Consider the following 15,692-nt stretch of genomic DNA (forward strand, 5'->3'; position numbering starts at 1 on the left):
TTTTTTGAGCGACTTCTGATAACAGTAGAAGTTGAGGTATGTTGGGCCAGAGTTGGGGGTTATTTCAGAAGCCCCTTTAGAAGAAGACTGTGCTAGGATATGATGGCCTCTAAACAAGATTTCTAGTAGCAAAGGACGATGAGGGAGGTAACTGTGGCAAGTTGGTGGAAATTCAGGCCTACTAGACTCCTTGAGAAAGAAGTAAACTAAGAGCTTATCAATACATGGGCCACTGTGAATGTTGATCTTTTTAAAGTAAGGTTTGTGCTTTACTTACTTGTTTTTATTTTTCCTTTTTCATTAAACTTGTTGTTTTGTTTGCCTTAAGATTGTCCTAAAGCAGTTGGGTGGGAGAAGAACCAGAAAGGAGGCATGGGACCGAGGATGGTGAACCTCAGTGAGTGCATGGACCCTAAAAGGTACACTTGGGAAGCTGTTTTCCGCATCCGGGCTTTTTGTAACCAGGACATACACTGGGTTCTGTCAGGGCGGCAGCATCACCCGATTCCAGGGGGTGCCATTCCCATTGACAACAAGTCTTACCCTCCTCTTTGTTGCCTTGTTCTGAATTTAAGTTTCATTGTGAGAATTAATATTCGTGAGGGCTGTCCTGAAGGTCACATGGTTCGTCTGTTCTTCTAGACATCCTGAATTTTGTTCTTGCTTTAAGCTCGGACTCTCGGACTTATACACCTACACCCCCTTTTAGTCCCCACCCACTGCCTTTAACTGTGTGCTGTGGGGCAAGACCCAAGGGCATGATGAGGAATATTTCACAGAAAGCAGTATTGTATTTAAGGGAGGATGTAAATGCACCCTTTATTGGTGAGGCATGGAAGAAATCTCTCAGTTTTCAGTACAAGGAAAACCTTTCTTCTTAAGCAGCTGGTGTGTTTTTATTCATGGACACTATGTCTGTTATGGGACCCTGGTGGTGCAGTGGTTAAGAGTTCTGCTAACCATAAGGCTGGCAGATCAATTCCACGAGCCGCTCCTTGAAAACGCTATGGGGCAGTTCTACTCTGTCCAGTAAGTCAGAATCGACTGGCTGGCAATGGGTATGACTCTTAAACAACTGATCATAATTCCCTTTTCACCTTGGATGCCAGGAGTACAGTATCAAATGTGTAGCCCACTACTACCAATTGCCTAGGACTATGATGGCGTGGAAACTCTGGTGGCATAGTGGTTTAGTGCTACGGCTGCTAACCAAAAGGTCAGTTGTTCGAATCCACTAGGCATTCCTTGGAAACACCATGGGGCAGTTCTACTCTGTCCTATAGAGTCGCTATAAGTCAGAATCGACTCGATGGCAACGGTTTGGGTTTTTTTGGTTTTTTATGATGGCATGCAAGGAGCCCTGGTGGTGCAGCGGTTAAGCACTAGGCTGCTAACTGAAAGGCTGGCAGTTCAAACCCACCAGCTGTTCCGTGGGAGAAATGACTTGGCGATCTATGGTAAAGATTTCAGCCTAGGAGACCTTATAGGGCAGGTTCTACTCTGTCCCATAGGGTCACAATGAGTTGGAATCAACCAGACAGCACACAACAACAACACAGTGGCATGTAATCTATGTGTAGTCTCCTCCCCACTTACCCTCAGGCTTCATCCTATTTTCCCTTTGATCACAGTTTCCTCATGATTTGTTTCCTGCTTGAGGACAAGATTGGGGTATCTGAGTGAATGGCTGAATAAACGATTCATTTCTAGGTTAGCTGAGTCATCCGTGGATCTAAATCTCAAATTGATGTGTTGGAGATTGGTCCCTACTTTGGACTTGGACAAGGTTGTGTCTGTGAAATGTCTGCTGCTTGGAGCTGGCACCTTGGGCTGTAATGTAGCCAGGACACTCATGGTAAGTTGCCAGGTACCCGATGGTGCCTTTGACACTGTGGCTCCCCTTCTTGCTTATTCACATGATTACCTCCAATCTCCCAGATTCATCCTTCTCTACCCTCCCTCTACTCCTTCCTTCTTTTCTCAGTTTAATTGTAAAAGTCATACATGCTTTTATCATAAAAATTCAATCAGAACAGGAGTGTATAAGGTCTCCCTCCACCGCCATGCCAAGTCCCACTTTCCAGAATTAACCAGTCTTCATAGATTAATATGCCATATATCTTTCCTAGAAGTTTTCGTAGGGATGTACCAATATACAGAGAGAAATCTGTTGTCTTTATTGTTTATTTATTTATACCTACAAAAAGTGGACTATACTCTGCATACTGTCTACAACAGGCTTTAACTTAAGAAAATAATTGTGGATATCTTTCCATGTATTCCATATTCCATATACATACACAGTGTTTTCTCGCATGACCATAAATCCCCTATTTAATCAGTTTTCGGTTATTTTCCATTTTTTTGTTTTAAAGACTATGTTGAAATAGACATTTTTATACTTGTATCTTCTTCATATCTGTGTTAGAGAAAATGTATAATTTATGTATGCACATTTTTTCAAGCTAAATTACCTTCTAAGAACGTTAGGCTCCTAGAAACACGTAGCAGAGCTTTCTCCTACCCTATTGCCAAATGGAATATTATCAGCTTTTTAATCTTTGTCTAATTTTATCCAGTCAATTAAAAAGTAACATTCCATTATTGTAATTTAAATTTCTTTAATAAGCGAGGGTGAGTTTTTAATTTTTATTTCTCTTGTGAGTTTTATTCTCTTCAGGTACCTTGGGTTGTGTTTCTTTTACTGATTCGGCATGATTTTTTTGTTGTGGATATTAACCTTTTTTCTATAATACGATACAGATAAAAAATCTCTATTTAAGTGGTGTCTTTAGCCATATAAAACAAAACAAAACAAAAAAAATTCATTGCTGTTGAGTTGATTCCAACTCATAGCAACCCTATAGGGTAGAGTAGATCCACCCCATAAGGTTTCCAAGGAGCGCCTGGTGGATTTGAACCGCCAGACTTTTGGTTAGCAGCTGATTTCAACCATTGTGCCACTGGGGCTCTTTTAGTCATATACAAGTTTTTAATTTTTATATTATTGAATACGTCAGTCCTTTCCTTTATGGTTTACAGAACTCTTGTTTTTTATGTTTAGATCCATATCAATGTGAAATTTATTTTTGTATATGAAGCGGTAAATACCTAACTTTTTCCCACAAAGTGGGCAGTCAGTTGTTTTAATGGCATTTATTCAATAATCCAAATCATCTTTTTTCTACCTTTATCAAATACTAAATCCACTTATATGCCTGGTTTTCTTTTTTGTTCCCTTAATCTATTTACTTAGTCCCATACTCCTACTCACTGTTTTAATTGGAATTGCAATGAATCTGTAGACAAACTGGAAGGGACTGACATTTTTATAATATTGAGCCATAGTTTCAGAAGTATGGCATATCTCTTCATTTATTTGCATCATCTTTGTCTTTCAGTAGCATTTTCTTTATGTAGGTCTTGCACATGTCTTATTAGTTTATTTCTACGTATTTAATAATTTTTTTTCTTTTAGAGATATTTTCTCCCATTAAATTTTCCAATTCACTGTTGCTAGTATATAGAAACGATATTGAGTTTTACATGTTTATCTTTTATCTGGCCATCTTTCTAAGCTCTCGTAGTTCAAATAGTTTATTTGATTAAAAAAAAATTTCCGTTGATTAGCATTCTACACTAATATTTATATGTCTTATTTCTTTTCCTTGTCTTACAGGATTGGCTAGAACGCACAGTAATGTTGAGTAACAGCAGGGAGAGTGGGCATCTTGGTTTTGTTACTGAATTTAATGAGAATGCCTCTAGGGTTTTACCTTTAACTTTTGTATTTGATATTGGTTTCTGCTAAACGATCTTTATAAGTTAAGCTCATGTCTGTTTCTAGCTTACTGTGAGTTTGTTTATATTATAAGTGATTGTTGACCTTTATTAAATACATCTATCGAGATAATTCAAGTATTCTGATGTTGAGCATTTCTGGAATAAACCCTATTCATTCATGGTATTTTATTCTTCCAATATGCTGTTTGATTCAATTGGTAATATTTCACTTGTAATTTTTACTTCCGTATTCCTACGTCAAGTCAGCCTATAGTAATGTTTTTTCCTTGTGGTATCTTTGTAGATTAGCTGGTTTATGCTAGCTTTATAAATGGAAAACTTACCCTCCCAGTAGGGAAGGCAACATATACAGACCAACCCCATTGACTTTGGGTCCTTGTGAATGTCCATCCCTCTGGAGTCATCAGCCTAATCAAGTCTCAGAGTCCCTAATTGAAGGACATTGCAATTTGAGAGAGAATAGAATCTTAGTTTTGTAGCCAGTCACGTAGGGCTTCTCTTGAATCACTGGATCCCTATGTTTATTTGTGATCTACTAAGATATGCCAAAAAAAAAAAAAAAAGGTAGACATCTTCATTCTGTCCCCACCATTAACCAGATGGGTGACCTTAGGCAAATCACTGATCTTTTCTGAGCATTTTTCCATATCTGTAAAATGAAGAGATTGGAGTAAGGAGTTGAAGGATTCTTTCCAACTTTAAAATTTTGTGGCCTTATGAAACTTTATAAGAGAAGTCATTTAAGTCTATAAGATCATGAAAACTATTTCTGAGAATATGGACTCATCCCCCAAATCCCAGATAATTAATAAGGCTTTTGCCTCTTGGAGAAATAGTACAAAATATTCTATAATACTGAAGAATGGGAAATAAGCTGTAAGCCATTTTTTTCTGAGGAGTTAGTTCAGGCTTTAAATGAGTTTCAAGAGAAGTTGTTATTTATACTTAATTATGCATTAAGGGAAGCCAAAAACATTTGGAGGCTATCGCTAATCCTTTTTAGACAGCAACATAGACAGTTCTTATGGGACTCGCCTCCAAATCCTTCCCTGGTGCCCCTGTCAAAAATAATGAGGTATTAGTCAGACCCACTCTGACATTTCTTAGTTTCTTTACTGCAGGAAACCAGGCACTGATTATATGATTATTTTGTTTTTTAAAGGAAGTTGGCATTCTGTTGATCAAAAATGGCATTTTCACAATTCAATTTCTGAAGTTTATTTTGAGGTTCCCAAAATACTCCAAAGCAAAGCCACTTCTAGTGAGTTCAAGAGAAATGCACTGTGAACCGTTCTTCAGAGACACACCATGATGTCCTCTCTCCATGCAGGGCTGGGGCGTCAGACACATCACGTTTGTGGATAATGCCAAGGTCTCCTACTCCAATCCTGTGAGGCAGCCTCTCTATGAATTTGAAGATTGCCTAGGGGGTGGTAAGGCCAAGGCCCTGGCTGCAGCAGACCGGCTCCAGAAAATATTCCCCGGAGTGGTAAGTTGATGCTTTTGGGGAAAGTCAGAGGTTTTCTCCTATATCTTTAAGTTTTTGAGCCTTGGGGAACGCAGCCCTATGGTATTGGTGAAAGAGAGTCCAACATGTGCCACTTGCTACCAGGCACTCATCAGATGGCTGGGCCTCTGTGTCCTCATCTTGGAGATGGGGATTAAAAAACAAAACAAAACTCTCATATATTATTGTGAAAATTATATGAAGAATATATGAAAAAATGTCTTGTAAGTTGCAAAGTATTATATGAGTTTCAGTGGAGGATTTGTGGGATATGTGTATTTTTATACCCCCGCCTTGTTCAAAAACAGTATTTATGGTGGCTCAGATGTAGGATGTTATTTTTCCTCCATTACCAGAATACTTGGCAGTTACTTAGTACAGGTTTATGAAAGTAAATGGAATACTGGTCTCTGCATGAAGAAGGAAGATTGGGCTAAAAAATTAGCTTTTTGCTCTAGCTACTTCTTATTTTTTAAGTTGCATCACTTACTTTAAAAGCACCAGATAACAAGAGACAAGTAATTCTGCTCACTTGACTCAAAATCTTGTGCCATTTTTGTTTTTTGGTTTTTTTTTTTGAGGTCATCAGCAAAAGAGATTCTCATCTTTCATGCTTAATCAATTTATCTGACAGGGGTTAGATTAGGTGTCTGCAAAACATATGCTTATACTTGAAGTCCTGCAAGAGGCTCTCAGTTCCAGTAGAAAACAGCCCGCCTTCTCAGTTTCTCTGCTTAGTCATCCAGTGTTAGAGTCATCCATTTTAGAAGTCCTTGCTTTAAAAACAACTTTGATGGTTTTGTCCATTTCATTAGTGTACCTAAGGAACATCATTCACTGAGTTTAATTCGGCAGCGTTGATTAACCACCAACTAAAAAAAAAAAAAAAATTTTTTTTTCTTTTTTTTATGTACTAAGTGCCCAAAGAAATAAGTTACAGCCCTATCGTTGAGGAGGTATATTTGTTAGGTTTCTTCTGTGACAATAGTGCATATTGAACGATCCGAAAATATCAGTGGCTTACAATTCCAAACATTCATTCCATATGCAGGGGTCTGCAGGTTGGCTGTGGTTTAGCTGTGGGCTAGGCCATACTCCAGACTTTGAGTCAGGCTCAGGTCTGCTTTGTATGTCATTATTTCAAAGTCTGTGCTGAAGGAGTAAATGTCGTCTGGGTCCTGCACTTGTAGTGGTGGAAGGTGGAAGCCTGAAAGGGTTGATGAAAACTTACTATGCCTTGTATAACATAGTTTATAAAGAAAATGTTCTACATCCTACTTTGGTGAGTAGTGTCTGGGGTCTTAAAAGCGGCCATCTAAGATATTCATTCCATTGGTCCCACCCCATATGGAGCAAGGGAGAATGAAGAAAACCAAAGACACAAGGGAAAGATTAGTCCAAAGAACTAATGGACCATAACTACCAGAGCCTCCGCCAGACTGAGTCTAGCACAACTAGATGGTGCCTGGCTACCACCCCTACTACACTGACAGGGATCACAATAGAGGGTTCTGGACAGAGCTGGAAAAAAATGTAGAACAAAATTCAAACTCACAAAAAAAGACCAGACTTACTAGTCTGACAGAGACTGGAGAAACCCCAGAGAGTATGGTCCCTGGACACCCTTTTAACTCAGTATTGAAGTCACTCTTGAGGTTCACCCTTCAGCCAAAGATTAGACAGGCCCATAAAACAAACAATAATACTCATAGCTCAACCATGTGTACGAGACTAAATGGACACACTAGCCCAAGGTCAAGAATGAGAAGCCAAGAAGGGACAGGAAAGCTGGACAAATGAAAATGGGGAACCCAAGGTCCAGAAGAGGAGTGTTGACAAGTCATGGGGTTGGCAACCAATGCCACAAAACAATATGTATACTAATTGTTTAATGAGAAACTGGTTTGCTCTATCAACTTTCATCTAAAGCACTATTTTATTTATATATTTCCATGGCCAAAGTGAGCCATAGGGCCAATCCCAAAGTCAATGGGGTTGGTCTGTACATGCTGCCTTCTCTAGCGGGCGGTTGTGCAAAGTCAGAAATTAAAAAGTAGTTTTTTCGTTCAACAAATATTTATTCATCACTTTCCTTACACTTTCCTCGGACAAAAGGTCAGGCAGATAATGGTGAACAAGACATGGCCCCACCCTCCAAGCGCTTGTGTTCTCCTTGAGGAGACACATATGGAATAATTATAATTGTAGTAATTAAGTGATAAGGAGGCTATGTAGAAGGTGCTAAGGAAATATAGAGGTAGCAAACCTGACAGGTTTGGGAGCCAGGGAAGACTTCCTTGAGGAAGTGACATTTGGACTGAGCTCTGGAGGAATTAATTAGGGGAGGGAGCTTGAAAGAGGAGGGCAAGGGGGCAAGGGGCGGGGAGTGTTGGGAGAGGACAGAGGCCAGGAAGAGCATTCTAGGGAAGACAAGTGGCCTTGTAAGTTAGGTGGTTGTTGTTAGTTACTGTTGAGTAGATTCTGGCCCCAGACCTTCAAGTACCTCAAAGGCCAGACCATAAGAAACTCTTGAGTTTTACCTGGATGATACTCCTTGAGTTATTCTTTCTCTTCTACTCCAGAGTATAGGCATTATATTTACTCTTTCCAGGTACCTCAAAAAATGCTCTGATAAATTACATGAAAAGAACTGCTCTGCTACAAATACTGTGCCTGATCCTGGGGTAGAGTTAACTGAATAAGAAAAACCTGACCTTCAATAAATCACATCACTATTTGAAGTCACCCATTTTTTTTTCCCCAACATGACACAATAAAATGTACAATTGTGGAGCCAGACTCAAGGGTTTAAAACCCAACTCTGGACATCTGCTTCCAGCCCACATGAATAACTGATCCTAGACTAGCTCTCCTACCATAAACTATTATAAACCTGGGCAAATATATAGATGACTCATTGCAGACAGTGAGCACTAGGCAGTGAAAGACTGTTCTCCCAGACAGAAGATGTCTTAAGTCTCCTACTGCTCCCACAGTGGGACTACCACAAGTGGGTGGCTTAAAGAAAAAAAAAAATTATTTTCTCAAAAGTTCTGGAGGCTAAAAGTTCAAATCAGGTCTTGACTGTGTTGCTTTCTTCTTTGAGCCTCTTTCCTAATTTCTGGTGTCTGTTGGCAGTCCTTGGCATTCCTTGGTGTTCCTTGGTATCTCTCTTTCCCCCTGTGTGTGTCTCTGTGTCTGTTCTGCTCTTTTTTATAATTCAGAAGTGATGAGATTTAGAACCCACCCTGCTCTGATATGACCTCATGAACTTAATGAAATAAAAACCCTGTTTCCAAAAAGGATCATATCCACAGATACAGGGACTAGGAATTCAGCACGTATTTTGGGAGGGACACAATTCAATCCATAACAATTCTATCCAGAAGGGAGAGAAACAGTGTTTACCCCAGTTTACTGCATGGAGGCCCTTTCTGGCCCATACCAGAGCCCATAGGAAGACTAAGGAGATTTTTTTGGTCTTGATGAGCTGAGGAAACAGAGATCAGAGTTCTGAGCAGCTGAGGTGGCTGGGATTTGCAGGGCAGAGCTCTAGAGATAAGGAAGCTGTGCAGACAAGGAGCTTCAGAAACTGCCTGAGCAGCACCTTGTGTCTTTGAGTGTGAAGCTGCATGTGCACGAAGCTGTGCAGACAAGGAGCTTCAGAAACTGCCTGAGCAGCACCTTGAGTCTTTGAGTGTGAAGCTACATGTGCACAGGGCAAGAGTGTGTGTGGCTGGGCAGAGAAACAACTCCCAGGCCACTGTGAGCAGAATGGAGAGTCCAGAGCTCACAAGACTGGGATAGGTTCAACTATCCAGAGTGGAGAGATCTCACTGAATACCCTGAGCGCTTAGTTGACACCAGAAAGGCCATCAAACTAGAGACAAAAACGAAAACCACAAAGCTTTGAGAAGAAGGCATCTTACTGATCTTGTGGTAGGTAAAGATATTTTTAGGACTCAGTGAACACTGACCATAAATGAAAAACCGACAACTTGGACTTCATCAAAATTAAAAGCTTCTGCTTCTCCTAAAAAAAAAAAAAAAAGTTGCAGAGGAGCCAACTCCTACTTAAGGTAACCCAATGTGTGTCAGAACTGTGCTCCATAGGGTTTTCAGTGGCTGATATTTTGGAAGTAGATTGTCAGGCCTTTCTTTTGAGACACCTCTGGGTAGACTCAAACTGCCAAACTTTTGGTCACCAACTGAGTGCTTAACCATTTGTACCACTCAAGGACTCCAGACACCATTAAGAGAATGAAAAGGTTGGCCAAAACAGAAAATACTAACAATACAAATATTTGACACATTTTATCCAGAATACATGAAGAACTCCTACAACTCAATCATAAGAAGACAGTTCTCTTAAAGGGGCCAAAGGCTTGGACAGCCACTTTTACTTCACATTGAAGATCTATGAATGGCCAATGATCACATGAAAATGCTCAACGTCACTTGTCCTCAGGGGAAGACAAAACTATAGAGTATCACTGTGCACCCAATAAAATGGCTAAAATTAAAAAGCCTGGCAATGCTAAGTGTTGTCAGGACATGGAACAACCAGAACTCGTACTTTGCTGGTGAAACAACCAGTTTGGAAATCAGTACAGCAGTTTCTCATGAAGTTAAATACGCACCTACCTTATGACCTAGCAATTCTGCTTTTAGGTATTTAAATATATACACACAAAAAGACTTGTACCAGAATGTTCATAGCAGCATTATTCATATGAGCCAAAATCTGGAGAAAATCCAGCTAGCCATCAGCCGGAGAATGGATAAACAAATTGTGGCATAGTCATACAACAAAAAGGAATGCACTGTTGATACGAATCAGTATGGATGAACCTCAAAAGCATTTTGCTGAGTGAAAGAAGCCAAACAGACAAGTATATTCTGTAGAGACCGCTATGTGAAGTTCTAGAATAGGGAAAATTAATCCATGGTTAAAGTGGGAACAATGGTTGTCTCGAGGGTAGCGGGGGGTCGCCTGGGAAGGGGCACGAGAGTGTCTTCCGAGGTGGAGATGTTCTGTATCTTAATAGCTGTACAAGCCACAGGGCTGTATGCAATGATAAATCAGCTGTTTGTCAAGACACATGGAGCTGAACACTTCAGATCTGTGTGTTTCACTCACCTAAACGACACCTCACCCTGCTGCACTTTTGAATCACCTGGTGGAACTTTAGGATCGATTGATGCCTGGGCTCACTCTCAGAGGATCCAATTTAAATAGTCCGGGGACTCTTAGGGGTGTTTAAAAAGTCCTTGGTGGGTCTAAGGTGCAGCCAAGGTTGAGAACTACTATGCTAAATTGTGCTGTATTCCAGCCTCAGGAGAGTGGCCTTAAATGCTGGGCCAAGACCCACTCCAGGTCAGGTTGTTGTGTGCCATGGAGTTGATGCCCACTCACAGCGACCCGAGGTGACAGAGTAGACAATATGGTGGCCCTGCAGGGTTTCCTAGGCTGTAACCTTTACAGGGTCAGATTGTCAGGCTTTTCTTACTGTGGAGCCACTGGGTGGCTTCCAACTGCTGAGTGCTTAACCGTTGTGCCACCAGGGCTCCTGAAATTTTAGCAAGTAGAGGTCTGTTAGGTGAGCAGAGTTTTTTCCTTATGTGGGTAAGGATCAGTTACTGTATTTCTCAAAAGATCAGAATTGGAATTGGGTAATTATGCTTGCATCTTGGTATCAAACTAAAGTACCTCGATAGTAGCTTTTTAATCAAGCTTCCATAGTTTAAAATGCTTTGTCAGTTGTAATACACCAGTAAGGTGGTATTGTTAGTATTACAATTACTACTCCTATCGTTTTTATTACTGCTGATTACAGTATTTCATCCCTGGTAGATGTATGACACTTATTTATTAATTTAGTAACTTATTTATTAATTTAGTAACTTACTGAGGTCCTGATAGTGGTGTTTGTAGTGTTCTCATGGTTGAAATGAACTTGTCTATGAACCTTTCTTCTTTCCGAAGCCCTTGCCGCCTGGGGTCCTTTCCTGCTTGGCTTGCAATTTTTTCCTCCCTGTTCTTTTTGATGTTGCTGCAGTTGTTATTGCTGCCGTTTTTTAGAATTCCAGAGATTAGGTTTATAAATTGATGATAAGGAAAAAAGTATCTATGACCTACAATATAGACTTTCCTTTGTAAAGGACCTACTTGCCCTGCACCCTGAACCCTTTTTCCAGTAGGTGAGGGGTTTTGGCAAATGAATGAAAAAAGGGATATTTTCACAGGCTTCCCTGTAGCCAGTGGTATGCAGCTTGTAATTGTAGAACACTGGTCTTTCCTGTGGAAAGTTAATCTCCCTGACTCCATTAACACTCACACGTGACTCACTGTTAATCTGCCAAGACATCGTGGGGCCATCCACTGGAAAATGTTAAATTACAGAGCAACTCTGGAGCCTCCAGGAAAGATCCTGGGACTTCACAATTCAAGCAGCTGGGCAGCTTCTCCTTTTGGACGAGGAGCAAAGCCCATCTTCTGTCACCTCAATTTCCTTCTCCCAAACATCTCAACACTCTAACTAGATTTTACTGGCTGAAAGTTAGCAAAGAGAGGTTTCCTCTTTTTTTTAATGCATATGCCTTTGAGAGGATTAAAGCAAGACCATCAGTCATTCTAATGTAATGTAGATTTATTAAATCAAATTACTTTTGTGATAACACCTCATTTGGAGATGTTGTACACTAAGGGGACGGAGTAGAGGGCAGTTTTGGGGAGGCAGCCTGGCTGGAAACAGGATACTTGGGCCGTCGGAGGGCTTCGTGATGAATTTTCTTGGCCTCAGATGGTAGGAAAGAGCCAAAGATACACAGTTTTCTCCTTGCCTAGATGGGAAGTGACCCCCATTTACTCTGGAACTGAGATCTCTGCTTGCTACTTCATCCTATTTCAGGTACCCTGGGGTGAGAGTGCAAGGTGGTCTAGGATGCAGAAGTGAAGAAGCTGAGGGCATGGGTGGGATAAGCATGAGCACAGAGAAATTTCTGGTAATAAGTGGCCACGCATACCTGCTTGTAGCTGTGGGGAAACATGAACTGTGAGATATACCCTATCTCTTTGCTTCAGACATAAATGCATCTGGGTTTTTCCCTAGAATGCCAGAGGGTTCAATATGAGCATCCCCATGCCTGGACACCCAGTGAACTTCTCCAGCGTCACCCTGGAGCAAGCCCGCAAGGATGTGGAGCAGCTGGAGAAGCTCATCGAAAGCCATGATGTCATCTTCCTGTTGATGGACACCAGGGAGAGCCGGTGGCTTCCTGCTGTCATTGCTGCAAGCAAGAGAAAGGTAGAGTATGTGGAGTCTAGGGCTCTCATCTCTGCCTGTGACTTAATGCACCATTACCCTAAGGGAGAAGTGTCCCCAGTCCTCCCTTCACCCCAAAAAGAGGTGTAATTTATGTGATCTGGTGACAGGTGCCAAAGGGCTTCCACCTCAGACTCTGTCTTTCCCTCACACACATCATTCAATATAATAATATGGTTTGCTATTCAATTTTTGTCACCATCCTTTGAGGTACATCACACTAGAAGGTGTACTAACGTGAAATGTAAGCTCCAAGAGGACAAAGTGTTTGTTTTGTCCACTGCTTTTGCTCAGTGACAACTTCAGCAACTAGCGGTATTGAATGGTTAAACCATGGTGCATATACATAGTGGAATGGTATGTAAAACCAAAAACCAAATCCGTTGCCATCGAATCGATTCTGACTCATGGCAACCCCATGTGTTACAGAGTAGAACTGCTCCACAGGTTTTTCTCAGCTGTAATCTTTATGGAAGCAGACCACCAGGCCTTTCTTCTGTGGTGTCACTGGGTGGGTTCGAACTGCCAACTTTTAGGTTAGTTGTCAAGCACTAATCATTTGCACCACCCTGGGGGCCTGAGTAGTATGTGGCTATTCACAGTTATGTTTTCGAAACATTTTAATGATATAGAAAGACCACATTATGTCAAATAAGTAAGGTACAATATCATACATATATCAATCAGGTTCCTCTGTGGGTGTGTGTGTAGAGAGAGAGACAGAAATAGAGAAAGTGAGAGTGGGGAACAGGAAGGGAGATAGAGGGAGAGAGAAAATACCAGAAAGATATACCCCAAACTGTTAATAGTAATTGTTTGAACTGTGGGATTGTGAGTGGTTTTTGTTTTCTTTTGTAGTATAGTTTTTCTTTATTTTTTTTCAAACTTTATAGTCAGAAATCTGGGAGGAAATGTTAAACTACAGCTAAGAGAAGTTCTTATAGTATAAATGAAAACAACTATTCTTAAAATTTATGTGGGCAGTGAATTGTGTAGTAAGTGAATTATACAATTCAATAAAGCTATAATAAAAAAATGTGAAACTGTGTGGACACAACAGAGCATAGCATAATGGTAGAAAGAACGGGCTTGAAAACTATATAGCCTTGATTTTATACACCTACTCTACCTCTTAGCAGCTAAGTGACCTTGGGCAAGTTCTAGAACTAACCTCTCTGACTCATTATCCCTTTTTGTAAATGGGAAATGTTTGTGGGGAGTTTTAAATGAGATAATTTGTGCAAATCACTTGTCAAGTCTTTTGTACTTAATAAGCCATCAGTGTTGAGTAGCTTTTATCATGAGCTTCTAGAGTCTAATTAGGCTATATTTTAACACTTATGAAATAAATAAGTTGATCAAATATGACATTAGCCGTGGCTTAAAGTATATATGTCCCTTAATTTCACCATTTTCTTTTATTCCTTGAAACCTGCAGTTGGTCATCAATGCTGCCTTGGGATTTGACACGTTTGTGGTCATGAGACACGGCCTGAAGAAACCTAAGCAGCAAGGAGCTGGAGACTTGTGTCCCAACCACCCTGTGGCATCTGCCGACCTCCTAGGCTCATCCCTTTTTGCCAACATCCCTGGCTACAAACTTGGCTGCTATTTCTGTAACGATGTGGTGGCCCCGGGAGATGTAAGTAGATTTCTTTGTGGTTCCAGTTATTTCCTCTGGCCGCCTTGTTCACTGAGGCAAAGAGACCCAGCTCTTTTGTTTTTGACTATTTAAATATTGTCTTTTAACAAGGAGAAGAATGCTCCATTTCTCTGGGGGAGGACATTATCCCTCCATGAGCCTTGACTGGCATCATCAGCTGCGTGCAGCTGTTCCCTGTTCACCAGTATAAATGCAGATGCAAACCATTTTGGGGGAGAACTCAGCAAGGAAGCCACAGGATAGCCTGGTCCCTGGTATCATTCAGCATTGTCTTCTGTGCTTCTCTTGGTAAAGAGAGCATTAAGTGAGGAGTCTGAAGACCCAGGTTCTATCCTGGCCTTGGACACCGACTTACTGGGTAATTCTTTTTTTTTTTTTTTTTTCTGAATAAGTCTCTCAGGCTCCCTGTCCCTCTGAAAAATGGGGGTAGGGGTGTCAGATTTAGCAAATGAAAACACAGGATGCCCAGTTAACTTTGAATTTTAGGTAAACAATGTGTAATTTCTTAGTATAAGCATGTCCCATGCAATATTGGAGATCTACTTATACTAAAAACTTATTGGTTGTTTAAAATTCAGATTTAATTGAGCATCTTATATTTTATCTGAATTCTTGCCCTGCCAAATCACAGCATTGTTTTTGTTGCGTGCCATCAAGTTAATTCTGATTCATAGTGACCCCATGTGACAGAGTAAAACTGCCCCCATAGGGTTTGTTTGGCTGTAATCTTTATGGAAGCAAATTGCCAGGTCTTTCTCAAGCAGAGCCATTGGGTAGGTTTCAATTGCCACCCGTTCAGTTAGCAGCCTAGTGCTTAACCGTTGTACCACCAGGGCTCATTAATCACAGTATAAGGTGGGTCAAATGGGAAAGTTCTCATTAATCACAGTGTCAGGTAGGTCAAATGGGAAAGTTCTCATTAATCACTGTGTAAGGTGGGTCAAATGGGAAAGTTCTCTGAAGAGCAAGCACCACATTGCACGAATGGAAGATCCTATAGCATTAAAGACACCACACTAGTCAGTCTGTAAGAATGGTTTTTTATCAGGACAGATATTAATTTCTAGTAAAGTAAAGCAGAGATGTTTTCTGTACCTTTCACTCTATTTTCCATTTCTTTTTAAAATTGTTCCTTAATAACTCATGTTCCTTTTGGATGACTGGCTCCCAGTATAAAGAAAAAAAAAGATAAACATTCTCTTATGTGAGGAATGGCTATGGTCTTGATCACAGTGTTATACTACACAGCTGATCTTGTTACTGCCAACAAGTAAGAGTAAAGATCAATTACAGTAAAGTCCCATCTGTTCATGAGGCAGAATCTTCAGAGTTAAAATTATTCCTAACCACCTTTTAGTTTGCCCAAAGCTGGAAGATTGGCTTGTGTTTAGGC

The 15,692-nt window shown here is 40.6% G+C and overlaps 1 protein-coding gene across 6 annotated transcripts in view; it reads left to right on the forward strand.

The window, feature by feature from the left end:
• Window positions 1-15,692, forward strand: part of ATG7 (autophagy related 7) — a 298,659-nt gene that overhangs the window by 69,288 nt on the left and 213,679 nt on the right. For all 6 annotated transcript variants that reach the window (XR_007514390.1, XM_049861840.1, XM_049861839.1 and 3 more), the window contains exons 10-14: window positions 329-419; window positions 1,711-1,855; window positions 5,135-5,293; window positions 12,424-12,618; window positions 14,075-14,278. Coding sequence is in view for 5 of the 6 variants with exons in the window: in XM_049861840.1 (XP_049717797.1) it covers window positions 329-419; window positions 1,711-1,855; window positions 5,135-5,293; window positions 12,424-12,618; window positions 14,075-14,278 (794 nt within the window). In the remaining variant the exon portion in view is untranslated. The remainder of the gene's footprint in view (window positions 1-328; window positions 420-1,710; window positions 1,856-5,134; window positions 5,294-12,423; window positions 12,619-14,074; window positions 14,279-15,692) is intronic.

The sequence above is a fragment of the Elephas maximus genome, chromosome 20 (assembly GCF_024166365.1).
Source record: "Elephas maximus indicus isolate mEleMax1 chromosome 20, mEleMax1 primary haplotype, whole genome shotgun sequence".
Classification (NCBI taxonomy): domain Eukaryota; kingdom Metazoa; phylum Chordata; class Mammalia; order Proboscidea; family Elephantidae; genus Elephas; species Elephas maximus.